The sequence below is a fragment of the Motacilla alba genome, chromosome 15 (genome assembly GCF_015832195.1).
Source record: "Motacilla alba alba isolate MOTALB_02 chromosome 15, Motacilla_alba_V1.0_pri, whole genome shotgun sequence".
Taxonomy (NCBI): domain Eukaryota; kingdom Metazoa; phylum Chordata; class Aves; order Passeriformes; family Motacillidae; genus Motacilla; species Motacilla alba.
The window spans coordinates 10,011,995-10,027,457 of record NC_052030.1 but is presented as its reverse complement, the minus strand read 5'-3'; the positions used below and the strand labels follow the sequence as shown (position 1 = coordinate 10,027,457).

The 15,463-nt window shown below is 62.3% G+C and overlaps 3 protein-coding genes across 4 annotated transcripts; 1 reads left to right on the top strand and 2 right to left on the bottom strand.

The window, feature by feature from the left end:
• The first annotated feature begins 36 nt into the window (after positions 1-36).
• ISCU (iron-sulfur cluster assembly enzyme) lies at positions 37-2,821 on the top strand. Its single transcript, XM_038152409.1, has 5 exons — positions 37-194; positions 268-381; positions 603-713; positions 1,313-1,391; positions 1,805-2,821. The coding sequence occupies exons 1-5, from the start codon at positions 111-113 to the stop codon at positions 1,897-1,899; spliced, it is 483 nt and encodes a 160-aa protein (XP_038008337.1). The 5' UTR covers positions 37-110; the 3' UTR covers positions 1,900-2,821.
• Positions 2,822-3,459: 638 nt separating this feature from the next.
• On the bottom strand, positions 3,460-8,213 carry TMEM119 (transmembrane protein 119). Of its 2 annotated transcripts, none has more exons than XM_038152406.1 (2): positions 6,429-8,213; positions 3,460-4,808 (listed from the first exon to the last, which is right to left on the bottom strand). In XM_038152406.1, exons 1-2 carry the CDS (start codon positions 6,695-6,697, stop codon positions 4,034-4,036), a joined length of 1,044 nt encoding a protein of 347 aa, XP_038008334.1. In that variant the 5' UTR covers positions 6,698-8,213; the 3' UTR covers positions 3,460-4,033. The 2 variants fall into 2 exon arrangements, with proteins under 2 accessions (XP_038008334.1, XP_038008335.1); XM_038152407.1 differs by lacking the exon at positions 6,429-8,213 and adding an exon at positions 5,752-5,995.
• A 2,037-nt stretch (positions 8,214-10,250) lies between these two features.
• Positions 10,251-12,507, bottom strand: SELPLG (selectin P ligand). The gene is made up of 2 exons (XM_038152100.1): positions 12,378-12,507; positions 10,251-11,671 (listed from the first exon to the last, which is right to left on the bottom strand). The coding sequence occupies exon 2, from the start codon at positions 11,664-11,666 to the stop codon at positions 10,440-10,442; it is 1,227 nt and encodes a 408-aa protein (XP_038008028.1). The 5' UTR covers positions 11,667-11,671; positions 12,378-12,507; the 3' UTR covers positions 10,251-10,439.
• Positions 12,508-15,463: the final 2,956 nt, after the last annotated feature.

The following is a 15,463-nucleotide window of genomic DNA, read 5'->3' as shown; positions in this document are numbered from 1 at the left end:
GTGAGACGCGAGCTCCGGCGGCGAAGGGGCGTGACCGGGGCGTGACCGAGGGCGTGGCCAGAGCCGAGGTTATAAAAGGGAGGCGACCAGCGCCCCTCCCCTCAGTCAAGATGGCGGCGCTGAGGGCGGCGGGGGCGGCGCTGCTGCGGCCCCGGCCCGGGCCGGCCCCGGCCGCGCTGGGCTACCACAAGAAGGTGAGGGGCGAGCGTGACATGGGGAGGGACGGGGGAGCGCGGGGTGACCCTCGCTGACGCTGTGTCTTGGCAGGTGGTGGATCACTACGAGAACCCGCGCAACGTTGGTTCCCTCGACCGCAACGCCAAGAACGTGGGCACCGGCCTGGTGGGCGCCCCGGCCTGCGGCGACGTCATGAAGCTGCAGGTGACCTTGGGGACCGGTTGGCACCTGGGTGGGGTCACACGGGGCTGTTGCCAGGGTCAGAGCTGCCCGTGTCTCCTCAGGGCACGGCGCGGGCTTCCCTCATGCCCGCCCTGCCCGTGCTCTGTCCCCGGGGCAGGGCCATTCCCGCTCCCCGCGGGCCCGGCTGGGGGGCCCTGGCCGAGCTGAACCGGGCACTGAATGTCCCCAAAATGCTCCCGCAGGTGGAAGTGGACGAGAACGGCAAGATCGTGGATGCTCGCTTCAAAACCTTCGGCTGCGGCTCAGCCATCGCCTCCAGCTCGCTGGCCACGGAGTGGGTCAAAGGGAAAACGGTGAGGGAGCTCCGGGAAGGCTGCAGAGCTTCCCACGTGCCGGTGTTCTCTGCTGGGATCACGTAGGAAGTGCTCTCCAGGGAATCCCTGCACTGCTCTGTGCTGTAGGAGTGACTGCAGCGCTGTCAGAGTTTCAGTTGTAGGGCAATAATTGTATTTTTCAAGAACCCTCAGAGAATCCTTAGGGTTGGAAAAGCTCTCTAAGAACATCAAGTCCAAATGTTCCCCCAGCACTGGCAGCTCCACCACTCACCATGTCCCCAAGTAAAACATTTCTCCAGGAAATTGCTTTGTGTCTTGTGCAATGAGCAAAACCAGGCTGATGGCAGAAATTTTAATCATAGAGAACATTTAGATCATTTCTGCCAGCAGTAAATGCACCTCAGTCTTGTGATAGAGGATGAACAGACTTGAAGCAGCCCAAGTGGGGACAGTGTGTGACACTGATATGTCAGTCAGACATTCCTTAATTCCCACATCCCTCACTGCCCTGGGCAGCTGAGAGGAGCTCCCCTGTGGATTCTGCTGGCTCTGGAGCATTAAACCTTCTTAGCAAACACAAACAGCAGGGCCCCTGACCGCCTCTGCCTGTGTTTCAGGTTGATGAAGCGCTGAAAATCAAGAACACCGACATTGCCAAGGAACTCTGCCTTCCCCCTGTCAAACTGCACTGCTCCAGTAAGTAAAAACCCTGGATCTCAGGCACTCTGGAAATAGCACAGATACCTCCGGATGCTGTTTTCCAAACAGTGTCTGCACAGCGTTGTCCTTAAGAGAAAACCTGTTCAGATTTCAGGGTTAATTCAAAAATTTTCGGATCACTTTAATATTTTGGAGGCTGTGGCTCAGCAGACTGATAATAAACAATCAGATCCTGAATTCTGTTATTATCTGAAGCTACATTACATGAAATCAGCACTGTAGGAATTCAGTAGCTCAGGAATTCCATTCACATTCTACTCCTGTGCTGTAAGGGTACCACTCTATGCTGCTGGTCTTGTTTGCTCACTGCTGCCTGCTTTTGTTTTTCATCTTTTGTCCTAAAAGCCCTTGAATTCTCCTTAAAATGCTTTTTTTATTTTGCTTTGCAGTGCTGGCTGAAGACGCCATCAAGGCTGCCTTGGCCGATTACAAACTGAAGCAGGATCCAAACAGAGAACCCGACAAAAAAGCCGACAACGCCTGAGCTGCCCGCGCAGTTCCCCTCCTCCCTCCTCACTCTGCAGCGCAATTCCCGAGCTGTTGTAGGACCCCGTGCACTACTCAAGCTGTAAGATACGCACAAGTTACGCACAACGTGTCCCTGTGGTGTCCGGCCACCCCGTAGTGCTCACGTGGATGGGGGCTGCTGTCCCCTCGGCAATGCCGCGGGAAGACTCCGCTCCGGAGGCCGAACCCCGCTGCCCGGTACTGCAAGGGCTGCACTTTCATTTTTATTTTGGGAAGATGTCTAGTTTTGCCTAATATCTCATGGAATTTAGTGGGAAGTGTTGCCCTGCTTTGGATGTGTGTGTGAGAGCTGTGGGGCCGTCCCTGGCTCCGGATGTGTCGGGGTTGGTTTCGCAATCCAGGGGCAAATTCCTGCCCTTGGAATTCTGGGAACCTTTTGCAGGTGCCAAAGGGAAAAGTGACCAGGAAACACTGGTGGTTTCTGCTCCCATCCTGTCACCATTCGATTTTTGAAGCTCTTCTTTGAGGAACAGCCTGAATTTTGGGGTGTTTTCTCTAAGGATTTCATTTTTCACTCACCAGGTGCTCTGCTAGAGCTGTAAATCCTGGGCTAGAGGAAGCTGTCCCTGCCCAAGGAAGGGGTTTGCAACTGGATGACCTTTAAGATCCCTTCCTACCCAAACCACTCCAAGGTTCTCTAAAGTACACCCTCAGACTGGAGCCCCGGTGGGGAATAGCAGAGCTGGAATGCAGAGCTGAGGGGGAGCTCCCAGAGTTCCTCTTTTCTGGAGGAGTATTTCCAAACCGAGCAGACAACACGCTGGCAGACTTCACTTTTTAACCTTCTAACCCCCCCACAAGACACATCACTTCCCATTTTTCATACTGAGGGTGTTGTTAAACATTTAAAACCACATTTAAAAAAAAAAAAAAAAAAAGTAATCGTCTCATTCTGCTCCATCCGGGCACAATATTTGTAATTTTTAACTCTGAGGTCACACGTTGCTGCAAGTTTGTCACTCACATGGTCCCTCTTGTGGTTCCTCAGCTCCTGGCACCCTCCAGCAGCAAGGAACGTGCCTGTCCCTCATGTCACAATCCTGCTCACCAGGAGCAGGAGCAGGATTTCCCAGTTAAAAAAAAAAAAAAAAATTGGGGAAACTTCACACACTCACATCTGCTTTGGGGCAAAACCAGCTCTTGGTGGTGGCACACTCTTCCCAAGGCAAGGTTGTCCTGGAGCAAGGACATAATGGGACAAAACACAGGGATACAGGAGGTTCAGGGGTACAGGGATGTGCTGCCTTTGAGGCAGGACAGCCTCACTCACCTGCCAGGTCTCCCTGCTGTCCCCACTGCAGCAGCTGCACCCAGGGCCGTGGCTGAGTCCCCCACAGCCCCTCCTCAGCCCCACAGCTGTGGGCACAAGATAAAGGTTTCCTGGAAGGGCACGTGATGTGCTGATGTGGGGACTGATAGCACCCTGCCCAGGGCCCCACTGCCCCTGGAGGAGCACAGGGACACGGGGACTGTCCCCTGGCCACCCCACGGCTGCAGACACACACGGGAGAGGAGCTGTGCGGAGGAAACCTTTATTTCTAGCTGAAGGGGTTCAGGAAGTGAGGCAAAAATCCAGCTGGGCTCTGGGGTGGAAGAAGAAAAGGAGAGTCCTTGTCCCTAAATCCTCATCCCTCTTTCTCTTGGGTGGCCATGGGCAAAGCTGACCCATGTCCTACAGACCTCCAGCCCTGGTCCCATCCCTTCTCCCAGAGGGACACGGCTCCCAGCCAGGAGCCCGGCGCAGACCGGGCTGCTGCTGCTGGTTAAAATAACATTGGGAGGAAGCTGGTGGCACAGTGGGGGCAGAGCTGCAGCTGGGGGGAAGCACCCACCCAGTGCCTGGGGTGGGAGAAGCCCCTTGGGCAGCAGGAGCAGGGGCTGACAGCGTTCCAGTGCTGGAGAGAGCCACCAGCTGGCAAATCCCCCCCGTGAGCATCCCATCAGCACCAGGGTGGGGGGAGCTGGGGGGGAACGGGATCTTCATCGGGGCTTCCTTGAGCCACCACGTACGTACGGAGCCTGATCCACCATGTCCATCATGTGTCCCGAGCCAGCAGCTCCTCAGGCCTGCCCGGGACCGTGTCCCTGCCTCAGATTCCAGAGGGAGCCTGGGAGCCCTCCTGGCAAGCATCTGGGGTTTCCTTGCTTCCTGCGCTCGCCGCTTCCTCCGCGCCTGGATTTTGGGCAGGGGGCTTGGGTTGCTCATCCCCCAACTTCTTCTTTCCTTCCTCCCCTTCCTCCTTCTCCTCCTCCTCCCGAGGGGAATTCTGCTCGCCCTGGGCCCCGTTGGCCAGCGGCGCCTTGTGGGGGGATTTGAGGTTCTGGGCAGCAGCCAGGATGTCCGCCTGGAGCTGCCGGCCGCCGTCCAGCGGCTCTTCTGCGCCGGCCTCGGGCGCTTTGTCGGGCACCTCGCTGAACGCCCGCGCTCCCCCCGACTTGTCCCGCTCATCCACGTATTTCTTCTTGGGAAAGGAGGAGGGATAGTAGGCGGAGGCCTTGTGCTTCTGCCGGACGATGACGGCGGCGCAGATGATGAAGAGGAGGACGAAGGACAGCGAGCCCACCACCACCACCAGCAGCAGGTACTCCTTGAAGAAGTCCACCAGCCCGTCCAGCACGCCCGGAGCCGAGCTGTTGGTCACCGTGGTCCCCGGCGCGTCCCCCACGGTGGGGCTGATCCGGGGGGTCACGGGCTGGGCGGGCAGCGTGGCCGACGCCTCGTCCCCGTCCCCGCTGCCCGCCGTGTCTGGCAGCACCGGGCGGTGCCGGGGCGCTGCCGCCTGAGCCGGGGCTGCCACCAGCAGCACCAGGAGCAGCAACCACGTGCCCATGGCTGAGCCCATTCCCAGGATTCCTGCAGGAGACCTGTGGGATGCAGAGAGGTGGGGGACGTGTTAATAATACCCCAACAGAGCGAGCCCCCCAAACCAGCCCTCACCCGCCTGAATTTCCTTATGGAAGCAGAAAGGCAGCTCTGGTTTTCTCTCCCTGACAGAGCAGGGGGGCTCCGTTTGTTTTCCAAGGGCGCAGCTGGAAGCCAGCTGGGTGGGATTGCTCAAGGCCGAGGGACCGGGGCTGCTGCCAGCGCCCGGCTCCAGACAACGGTCATTTGGCTGATTAGAGAATTCCTGAAAAATGGAGGTTTGCAGTGGAAACTTTGACACAGGCGACGCTACGAAGGGGCTGGGCCCGGCGCAAGAGGCATTTCCCAACCGCCGTCCCAGACCGTTAATTCCCAGCTGGAACACGGCTAAAAATAGTTCGGGGCAGGATTTCATCCCGGTGCCACCATGTGCTTGAGTGGAGCCAGGATGGGGTGTGGGACAAAGGGGCAGCCCCAGAGCTGAGGTGCAGGGAACGGGGTCCCGGCTGCCTGGGTGTCCCTGTGAAGGGGGAAGGCTGGCTCTGTCCTTGTGCCATGCTCCTCACCCGGATGGGGCTGGATCTGCCCCTTTCCGCAGCCCACAGTGTGCTGTAGGACACGGGGCACGCGCTTCCCACCCCGGAGCGATGGCCGGGGTGAGCCCCTGGCCGGGCTGTGCACCCCACGGGATTTGGGAGAGGGACGTGACCGTCTCCACCGCGCCGCGCGACATTCCCGAGGGACATCAATGCGTGCCACGCCACGTAACGCCACCGAGCCCTTCCCAGGGCTCTTCCCCTCCACACGGCTCCATGGGGAGGTCTCAGCTCCCCAGACCCATCAGCAGGGACCCCGCCATGACAATTCCCCATCCTCAGGCTCCCCAAATACCAACCCACATCCCATTTTCCCCCTAAACAAAGCCAAGCCAGCAGCTCTACAGACCGAGAGGGACTCCAGCAGCAGGATTTGGTTTCCAGGCTCTCTCCTGGCTGCACAATCTGGTTTCCATTAATCCAGTGCAAAAAAACAGCAGCGGAGGTGGGAGGTGTCCCGACCCCCAACCCTCCCAGCTCCCCACGGGCACTGCTGTGGCTGTGGGGTCACAGCACTGACCAGCACCGGCAGAATGAAGGGTTTGAGGAGCTGAGATGAGCCCCTTCATCCTCCTCTCCACCCCAGACTGGGGCCCCTCGGCGGGAAAGGGGTCCCGGGATGGGGACGGCATCAATTCCCTGGCAGCCTCAGACTGAGGAGCAGCCGTGGCCACGGAAGGGCTGAGCAAAGCCCAAAGCAGGGCCTGGCACCACGGGCATTGCCAGCCCTCCACCCCATCCCAACCCCATTCCAACCCCTTCCTTGCCCACCCCCAGACCCACAGCTCGTTCCCAGCTCCACTCCCCAACCGCTCCAGAAATTCAGGATTCTGGTGTTGTCCAGAGGCAGCACGCTCCGATTCCCGCCTGGGAATGCAGCCATGTGGCCGACTCCATCCCGTGTCCCGCCTTGGGGACCATGCCCAGCCCTCACTGCAGCACCCCTGGCTGTAGGACACCCTGTGCCCTGCTCCAGAGCCCCCCGAAAATTGGGGAGCAGCTTGGCACATCCAGTGGGATCCTCACCTCGCCCGCAGCCGGCGGGAGGCAGCCGGGAAGACGGGATCTGTCCCACACACCTCGAGCCCCTTTCTGCAGCCTGCTGGGATGGAGCCTCCTCCTTCTCCCTCCTCTCCTCCTCCTTCTCCTCCTCCTCCTGCGTCGCAGCCCGGGACCAGCTTGTTCTCATTACAGCCGGGATGGGGAGGGGGTGTGGGAGGCCAGGGAAAGGCAGGCAGCCCCCAGACCCCTCCCAGATGGAATCCAGCTGGGGCTGGGGGTGTTTCCTGGCTCATCCCGTCAGCAAAGGAGCTACGGTGCCCCCATCATCAGCCCCAGAAGGGGCCACGTTTTGGGGTACAAGTGGGAATGAGGGTCACACAGGGGGTTGTTTTTAATGTTGTTTTTATCCACGAAGGTGGGGGTAAAGCTCATCCGAGGGTCCAAGGGGGACAGTGAGGGATGTGGGCTCCGTGCCCTGGCATTATTGAGGCAGTGGGGCAAACATGGCTTAGGACCATCCCCGTAATTTCAGAAGATCACTTCCTAAAAATCCCAGCCTGGAAATGCTCTGGCCTGGGCACCTATGCCTTGGGGTGCAGGCAGGGACACAGGCAGGGGTCCCCCTGCTTCCCCAGACAAACACAGCAGCCGCTCAGCTCCCCAGGCCCTGGTCTCCAGTCTTGGGGTCTGGGGGCATCTCTTGAGCCCCCCAGTCTCTCTCTCCCCCTGCCCTGGTCCCCTCGGCCTGGCCTGAGGTTGCTCAAGAGGCTGCAGCCGCTGTGTGACCTCATCCTGTTGCTATTTTCCTCTGCTCCTCTCTGGGGACCTGCCAGACCCCCCAAAAAGCCACGGCCAGCGCCTGGGGACCGTGACTCCCGCAGGGTGGGGGGCAGGGATTCTGTCCCCCCGGCCGGAGGGGGGCTGGCGCCGCTGGGGTTTCTCCGGCGTCGCCGCCGGCGTCGCGGCTCCCCAAAATAAAGGCTCCGTCCGTCTGGCTGCCCCGGCGGCTCCCTGCAGCTGCTGGGCCGGCTTTTCCCGGCCTTAAGTGCTCAGTGATGAAATCTTAGAGGGGAAGGGGGAAAGGCGAGGGGAGGGCGAGGAGTTCCAGCAGCATCCGGCCCTGCTCCTGCAGCCCAGGTGGGGATGGGGCCGAGTTCCCCCCACGCACCCAGCAATGTCAATTGTTGATGTTGGTGTTAGGCTCAATTTCCTCGTCCAGGGTCTCCATTCCACCCTGCCCAGGGTCTGCATCCCACATCGTCCAGAGTCCCCATTGCCGCTCATCCAAGAGCCCCATCCCACCCCAGCCAGGATCCCCATCCTGCTTTGCCCAGAGTCTCCATCCCTCCTTGCCCAGGATCTGCATCCCACCCCGCCCACGCTTCCCACCCTCCATTGCTCAGAGTCCTCATCCCTCCCTGCCCACCGTCCCCACCCTCGCAGCCGGGATCCCGGTCCCAGTTCCCGGTGCCAGCTCCCACCGGCCATTACGATGCCGTTTTTGCCGGCAGCGGCCGCGGGCCCGGCCCCTCCGGGCTGGGCAGGGCCGGGACCGCCCGGCCCCGCCGTGTAATTTGGGGCAGCAGGAACGCGCGGCCGCGCAGGGCTGGGCCCGGCGGCACGGCCCGCCCGGGGAACCGGCAATTTGAGGCATTTCAGCCTTGCTCTGCTTCTAATTTGCTTCCCTGGGCTGCGCTTTGCTGTGCCAGCAAAATACCCGGAGGGCGCCCGTCCTGCAGAGCTGCGCCGGGCGTGTGGAGCTCCATGTGCAGCGTGGGATTGTGTCACCCCCGGCCCCGTGTCACCCACCTCAGCCCGGTGCCACCCCCGGCCCCGTGTCACCCACCACAGTCCGGTGCCACCCCCGGCCCCGTGTCACCCACCTCGGCCCGGTGCCACCCCCGGCCCTGTGTCACCCACCACAGCCCAGTGCCACCCCCGGCCTCGTGTCACCCACCACAGCTCGGTGCCACCCCTGGCCCCGTGTCACCCATCACGGCCCGGTGCCACCCCCGGCCCCGTGTCACCCATCACGGCCCGGTGCCACCCCCGGCCTCGTGTCACCCACCACAGCTCGGTGCCACCCCTGGCCCCGTGTCACCCACCTCGGCCCGGTGCCACCCCTGGCACTGTGTCACCTGCCACAGCCCAGTGCCACCCCCGGCCTCGTGTCACCCACCACAGCCCGGTGCCAGCCTTGGCCCCGTGTCACCCACCACAGCTCGGTGCCACCCCTGGCCCCGTGTCACCCACCTCGGCCCGGTGCCACCCCTGGCACTGTGTCACCTGCCACAGCCCAGTGCCACCCCCGGCCTCGTGTCACCCACCACAGCCCGGTGCCAGCCTTGGCCCCGTGTCACCCACCACAGCCCGGTGCCACCCCCGGCCTCGTGTCACCCACCACAGCCCGGTGCCAGCCCCAGCCCCGTGTCACTTGCCACAGCCTGGTGCCATCCCCGGCACTGTGTCACCTGCCACAGCCCAGTGCCACCCCACCGCACGCTGCCCTGAGGACCCTGCTGTGCCACCGCACAGGCTTCCCGTGAATTCCTGTGCCGTGAGGTGGCCGATGGCAGCCCGACAGGACCTGCCGACTGCGCCAAATAGGGTGATTCCCAGCTCCTGTTCCTGGAGGAAAGTTTCTCCTCGCTGGGCTCCTGCTGGAGAGCGGCCGGCACAGGGCTGGGAGAGCGGGAGCAGCCCCTCGGATCTGCACCGTCCTCTTCCTCGGGACACACCGGCCTCATCCTCACCGGGGGCCGAGGCTGGATGAGCTGCTGTGGGATGGGAGCATCCCTCTTCCCCCATGGCTGCTTTGGCTGGCGGGGCGCTGGCATGGGGACACAGTGGGACAGAGCAGGGTGGCATCAGCAAGGAGCCACACCCAGGGTGTCCTGTATGGGGACCGGCCACGGCCACCAGCTGCGGGTCACCTGGCCCGGCTGACTCACCCATAAACATTTACATTCACAGCCGGAGCGGGGCCCTGCAGCTGCCAGGATCCAGATGGAAAATATCCCAAGCTCAGGGTGAATGTAAACAGGCAGCAGGGCCGGGATGCAGGTGAATGACCACGCTGGCAATTGCCCCTGGACAGCCCGCCCAGAGCGGCCTTCGAGCAGGCTGCGAGCCTGGGGACGTGGGGAAGGGGATATGGGGATGTGGGAATGGGAATGCTGAACCTGGCAGGGCAGGGGGCAGGATGGAGAGACGGGGACATTAAAACTGGTCACAGCAGGGATGGGCATGTGGGGATGGGGAGCCTGGGTGGAGCAAAATGGAAAAATGTGGATATTGAGCCTGGCAGGACAGGGCCGGTCCTGGGCTATTTCCACTCCCCCAAGGAAGGGATCAGTTGGTGGCCTGAGGGATGACTGACACCTGCCTGAGCGGGTGAAACGCTGGGACCTCCGCTGGCCTCTCATGGATTTGCTCTCCCCATCCCTCCCAGTCCCAGCTGGATGATGCCGAGCCCCTGCGGCCACCGTTCGCCCCCAGGCCCGAGCACCTGACAGGCAGCGGCGGCTCCGGAGGCGTCCCCGCCTCGCTGCAGCGACCGCAGGCAGGAACACGTTGTGCCACGAGCGCACCCGTCCCGTCCCTGTCCCCGTCCCCCCGCGTTTCCGCCCCGTCCCCCCGCCCTTCCCGCTCCCACGAGGCCGAGCCCGCGCGGGCAGGAGGTCCCGGGGGCTGCGGTCCCATCCCCAGGGTCCCGGGGTCTGGCCCCTGCCTGGCCGCGGGTTTCGTTTCTGCTCCCCCAGGAGGGGCTCGAGGGGGAGGATGGAGAAGCGAAATTTTGGCAGCAGGATGTGGGCAGGCGGCGGGGCCGGGAGGGGGCCGGCGGGTGCCAGGAAGAGACCACCACGTCCGGGTAACTCTTTAATGGGACGGGCCTCGGGGGCCGAGCTGGCCGCGGGGGAGCATCTCCGTCCCGCTGGTCCAAGCGAAAACACCGGGGGACAGGGGCGCCGTGCCCGCGGCTCCGCCGGGGACCGGCCACGCGGCGCTGCGGGACGCAGGAGCCGTCCCTGGCGCTCAGGAGTGCTCCGGCAGGAAGCTGCTGAGAGTCAGGTTGTCTCCGTCGGGCTCGGAGCTGCCGTCGGGCAGCAGCAGCTTGTGCCGCCGGGCGGGCACAGGACGGGGGCCGGCGGCGGCCTCGGCGTCGGGCAGCAGCGAGGAGATGCAAACCATCTCGGTGCGGCTGAAGCGGCGCTCCCCCGTCCGCGCCCGCCGCCACAGCAACGTCCCCAGCACCCCCGTGCACAGCAGGAAGGTGGCGGCCACCAGCCCCAGCAGCAGGATGGCCAGCAGGCACTTGCTCATCACCCCGCTGGGCTCCCAGGGCACCGCGGTGCCCACCGGCGTCGTGTCCCAGGTGGCCGGGAGGGTCGATGCGGGCGGAGCTCCGGATTTCTTGGTTTTCTTGGTTTTCTCGTAGCCCGTGCTGGTGAGGACGAGGGCTGGGGCGGCTGTTGAGTGCGGCCCCGTGGAGGAGCTGCTGTCCAGGCCATCAGTCACCGTGTCCTCCTCGATGGGTGCCATGACCCAGCTGGGGGTGGTGGCGGCGGCGATGCTCTTTTGGGCTGCCGACGGTGTGCCAGGCTCTGAGCCTGCCAGCAGGTCGGGAGCAGGGGAATCAGTCTCATCCACGGGATCAGCTGTGGTTGGCACCGTGAGTGCCCGGCTGGCCTTGGTGCTGGCTGCTGGCGGTGGGGCAGAGCTCGGGAGCAGGTCGGGATCAGGGGGATCTGTCTCATCCATGGGATCAGCTGTGGTGGGCACTACAGGCACCCGGCCCAGGCTGGTGCTGGCACTGGGCACTGCTGGTGCCACAGAGTTCTCCAGTAAGTCGGGTGCAGGGGAATCTGTCTCATCCATGGGGTCAGCTGTGGTGGACACTGCAAGCACCCGGAGCAGGCTGGCGTTGGTGCTGGCCACTGGTGCTGCAGAGCTCGGGAGCAGCTCAGGCTCGGGGGAATCATCCATGGGATCGGCTGTGGTTGGCACCCGGGGCAGGCTGGCCTTGGTGGCGGGTGCTGGTGGTGGCACAGAGACACCGTCGCTCTTGTCACTGCCGATCATCGCGGTGGCACCGGGCTCCTGGCCACCGTCATCCCTCTTCCCACGGGACAGGGGCAGGGGCTCGGCCTCCCCCCAGACCCACTGCCCGCCCCAGGGCAGCCCTGGCTCCAGCAGCTCAGCCCCACACCCCCACAGGGGGCTCAGCACCAGCAGCACCAGCAGGGCCCGGCCCAGCGCCATGGGACCTGCAGGGGACAGAAAGGGCAGGTGACATTGGGGTCCTGCTCCCCGCGGGAGAATGCTGAACCCCAATGTGGGATCACACTCCAACCGAGGATTCTCCTTTCCCTCTGGAGAGGAGCCCTCGGGTTTTGGGGGATGGAGGAGGCACCCAGCATCCCCTTCCTGCCACAGCCCCCACCTGCGGGAGCTCAGCGCCGGCGGCTCTGCTCCAGGAGCGAGTTTTGATAAGGAAGTTGAGTGTCTGGAAATGGGAAACCAGCCGCGATGGAGGCGGCTGCTGCGGGACGGGGCAGTTGCGGGATGAGTCTCCATGTGGAAATGAAACCACAGGGATGTCACCCACGTTCTGACAGACACCCCTTGCCAGGGTGCGAGTCCCCCCTTCCACCCGCCGGGCTGGCACAGGGCTCCAGGGCTGAGGCCACCATGAGCCTGTGTCTTTGTGCTGGAGCAGGAGAGGCAAATCCCCCCGTTCCATCACCAATCCTCCCCAGCTCCCTCGGCAGCCCCGGTGGGTGGAGGCCACCCAACAGCATCCAGACACGGCTCAATGCTCCAAGCATCCCCAGGAGGCTCCCAAAGCACCCACCCGCCTCCCCAGACCCCCAGGGACCAGCACGGCACCCTCAGGGACCCTGAGCATCCCCTTCGCACCCAGAGCATCCCCGGGGCCGAGCCGCCATCCAGCCCCTTCCCAGCAGGGCTCACCTGTGCTGCTGAACGCGCCGGGATCCCAACTGCAGCACTCCCCGGCGAGGGCTGGCCCGGGGGGGCGAGGGCAGCCCCAGCAGCGGCACCCGCGGGGCGTCGTGGGCCACCCTCCGCCTGCACCTCCGGCCGGGCGGGGACGGGAGGGAGCGCCGAAAAGCGGCTGCGGTTTCAGAGCCCGAGGGGAAGGGCGTCACGCCGAGAGCGGGGCCACTCAGGGCTAGGGGCTGCGGGCACCCCCGGGGAGGGTGGCGGGGTGTGGGCTGCACCCCAAAAAGGGGCTCCCTCGGAGGGCTCGGCCCCACCGGCGGCCCCGCGGAGCAGCTGCGCGCCGGGGCTGGCGTCGCTCCGAAAGCAGAAGTGACGGCAAACCTGGTGCCAGGGCTGCCACCCCCGCGGGCACGGTGTGGGCATGGCCAGGGAGGGGGCCGGGGTGCCCTGAGACACCTCAGCCCCGGGAAACGCTTTGGCACACGAGGTGGAGGAGGGCGAGGGCCCGACTTGGCGTTCCGCACAGCCCTTGTGCCGGGCTCCTTCTCTCTGCAGCACCCCCAGGATGCTCGGAGGGGCTCTCGGGGGGGCGGCGGGGGTTCCTGGGTACTGTCCTGGGTGTTGTCCCGGCCTCGTGGCACTGGCATGACAGGAAACCCCCCGCCCCAACCGCAGGCTCTCGGGCGGGAGGCGCAGCCGCAGCCGCAGGAAGGTGCTGCAAGAGCACATCCGCAGGAACGGGCTCAGGGTGTCAACAACCCCCCGCCCTCGGAAACCCCGGCCCGTCCCTGCTCCCAAACACCTGGCCAGGGGGCTGGAAGAGGGAAGAAAAGGGGCTCAGGCCTGTGGGTGAGCATCCCCGGGATGGATCCATGGTGCCCAGGGAGCGTTGACTCTCTGGGAGCATCCCTGCCCGGCTTTGGGGTGGTGCCGGGGTCAGGGTGTTCTGGAGGTGGTTGTGCAACAGCCCCTGAAACGCCTCAGCCCTGAGAAAGCTCAAACCTGGGTGGAGTGAGTAAGAGATGCTGCTTCCAGCCCAGGCTCTGTGTCATCCCAGACTTCCTGCAGCCTAGGAACAAATTTCACCTGGGGAAGAGCAGAATGAGCCCTCCCGGATCCAGGGTCGTTCCCAAGCAGGGCTGTCCCTTCCTGGGAACACAGCACCCCCATCCACCCCGAGATCCCCCAGCCCATCTGTGCCATCGCATCCCACACCCAGCCAAGCTCTTGGGTTTCTCCACTGGGAATCACCAGGGAGGATTCCATGTGCGACCCCAGGAATGAGCCCTGGCTCTCCTGGGACAAGAGCAGAAGGTCCCCAAGGATTTCCCTCATCCACAGCCCCGCACGGAAGCGTCCATCATTCCATATCCCAGTTCTCAATCAGACCCGGAATGCCGAGAGCCAAAGGAAAAGCCAAGCAGAGGCAGTTTATAATCAATGACTTTTATCTTTTGAAAATGGAAGCAAATATTCGGACAGATACTCTGGCCGCTCTATAAGAGCGCGTCTTTCCGGACTGGGCTGGTTCTCTCCCGGGATATCACGGCTACAAAAAGCTTCAGGCACTGACTCCGGTTGAGCCTGGCGAGGCATCAGTTCATTTAAATAAAATACAGGCTAGGAACTAAAATCTCCCACACCCCCACCCCCGGGCACCTCAATCCAGCGGCTCCCAAAACTGATTTCCCTCCAACGTTAGGAACAAACCCGAGGTCCCCGAGCACACAACCCTGAAGTCACACGTACAAATCAACACGGAAATCACCACTGTGGGGAGAACAACCTTCGGGTTTGGGATCCAAAAGAAAAAACAAAAAAAATCCATAAAAATACACATCTCAGGCATTTACTGCAATACAGAAACGTCACCAAACAGCCAAAGAACCTGGAGCAGCCGGATTGTGGAACCACGGGCACAGGGCAGGGGATGCCGCTTGTCCCTAAAACACAGAAATCCCACTGTTCTGAAGCTTTCCTGATCTGCAATCCCACCACATCCTCTGTCTCCTCCATCCCGTCCTCGTGCCTCTCCAGCTATGTCCCCCGGCCGATTCTGCCTGCACACACACACATCCCTCCACAACAGGGAATCCTTAACCTGGAATTCTGAACATGCAAACACCGGGGAAAATGGAAAATCGGAGAATTCCTAGCTAAACTAATGGAAAATAAAAAAATCAATCACTTCAGCCTGGATGAGGGACTCGTGTCCACTGGGATGCTCCGGGTGGGAGCACACAGAGCTGCCACAGGGACAGAGTCCAGCTGGGATAAGGATCCAGAGCTCTCAGACACCTGATGGTCTCTGCCCACCTTTGGATTCAGGATGGGTTATCAGCACTCCCTGGCAGCGCAGGGATGGGCTGTGCCAGGAATGGCAGCACCAATCCTGCTTGGCACAGCTTTCCGGGGTGTCCTGGATCCCATTCCCAGAACAAGGACACAGCCTGGGAGCAGGGAGCCAGCCTGCCCCATCCCTGACAGCTCCTCCACAGGGGAGACCCTGCCTGAGCAGAGCTGAGCTGAGCTGAGCTTCCACGGAATTCCAGGAGGAACTCACCAGCCTGGAGCGCTCACAGGGCCTCTCCCTGCAGGATCCCAAAGGAGCTGTGTGAGAAACCAGTTCTCCAAACTGGGATCAATCCACCCTCCCAGTCCCTCCTGCTCTGAAGGGCTGGGAGGGCAGGGGGGGTTTGGGGTTGGAGGTCGCTCATCTGATCCGGGAACAAATCCTTTCCTGCATGGAAGGGTGGGAGGCAGGAATGGGAATGAGGGGCAGGAGAAAACAAATGATAAAAAAAATAACAACGGAGGCATTTTGTTTGTGGAGAATTATCATGGAAAAATCACCTTTCTGCTGCTAATGCTGCTTTGGAAGCACAGAAAATTCCTATTGTCAGCAGTGGTGTGAGGGGCTGACGGATTCCAAAAGCTCCTTAAAATCCATGAGCTCAGGAGTGTTGGGGGGCAGGAACAAGGATTTACAGCAATGACTGCTGGCATCCCACAGCTCACCTGGAACCCCATGCTCCAAGGATAAAAACATTCCTGCATGGAAGTCACTTCTGCCTTGAAATGGAAATAAAAATGAG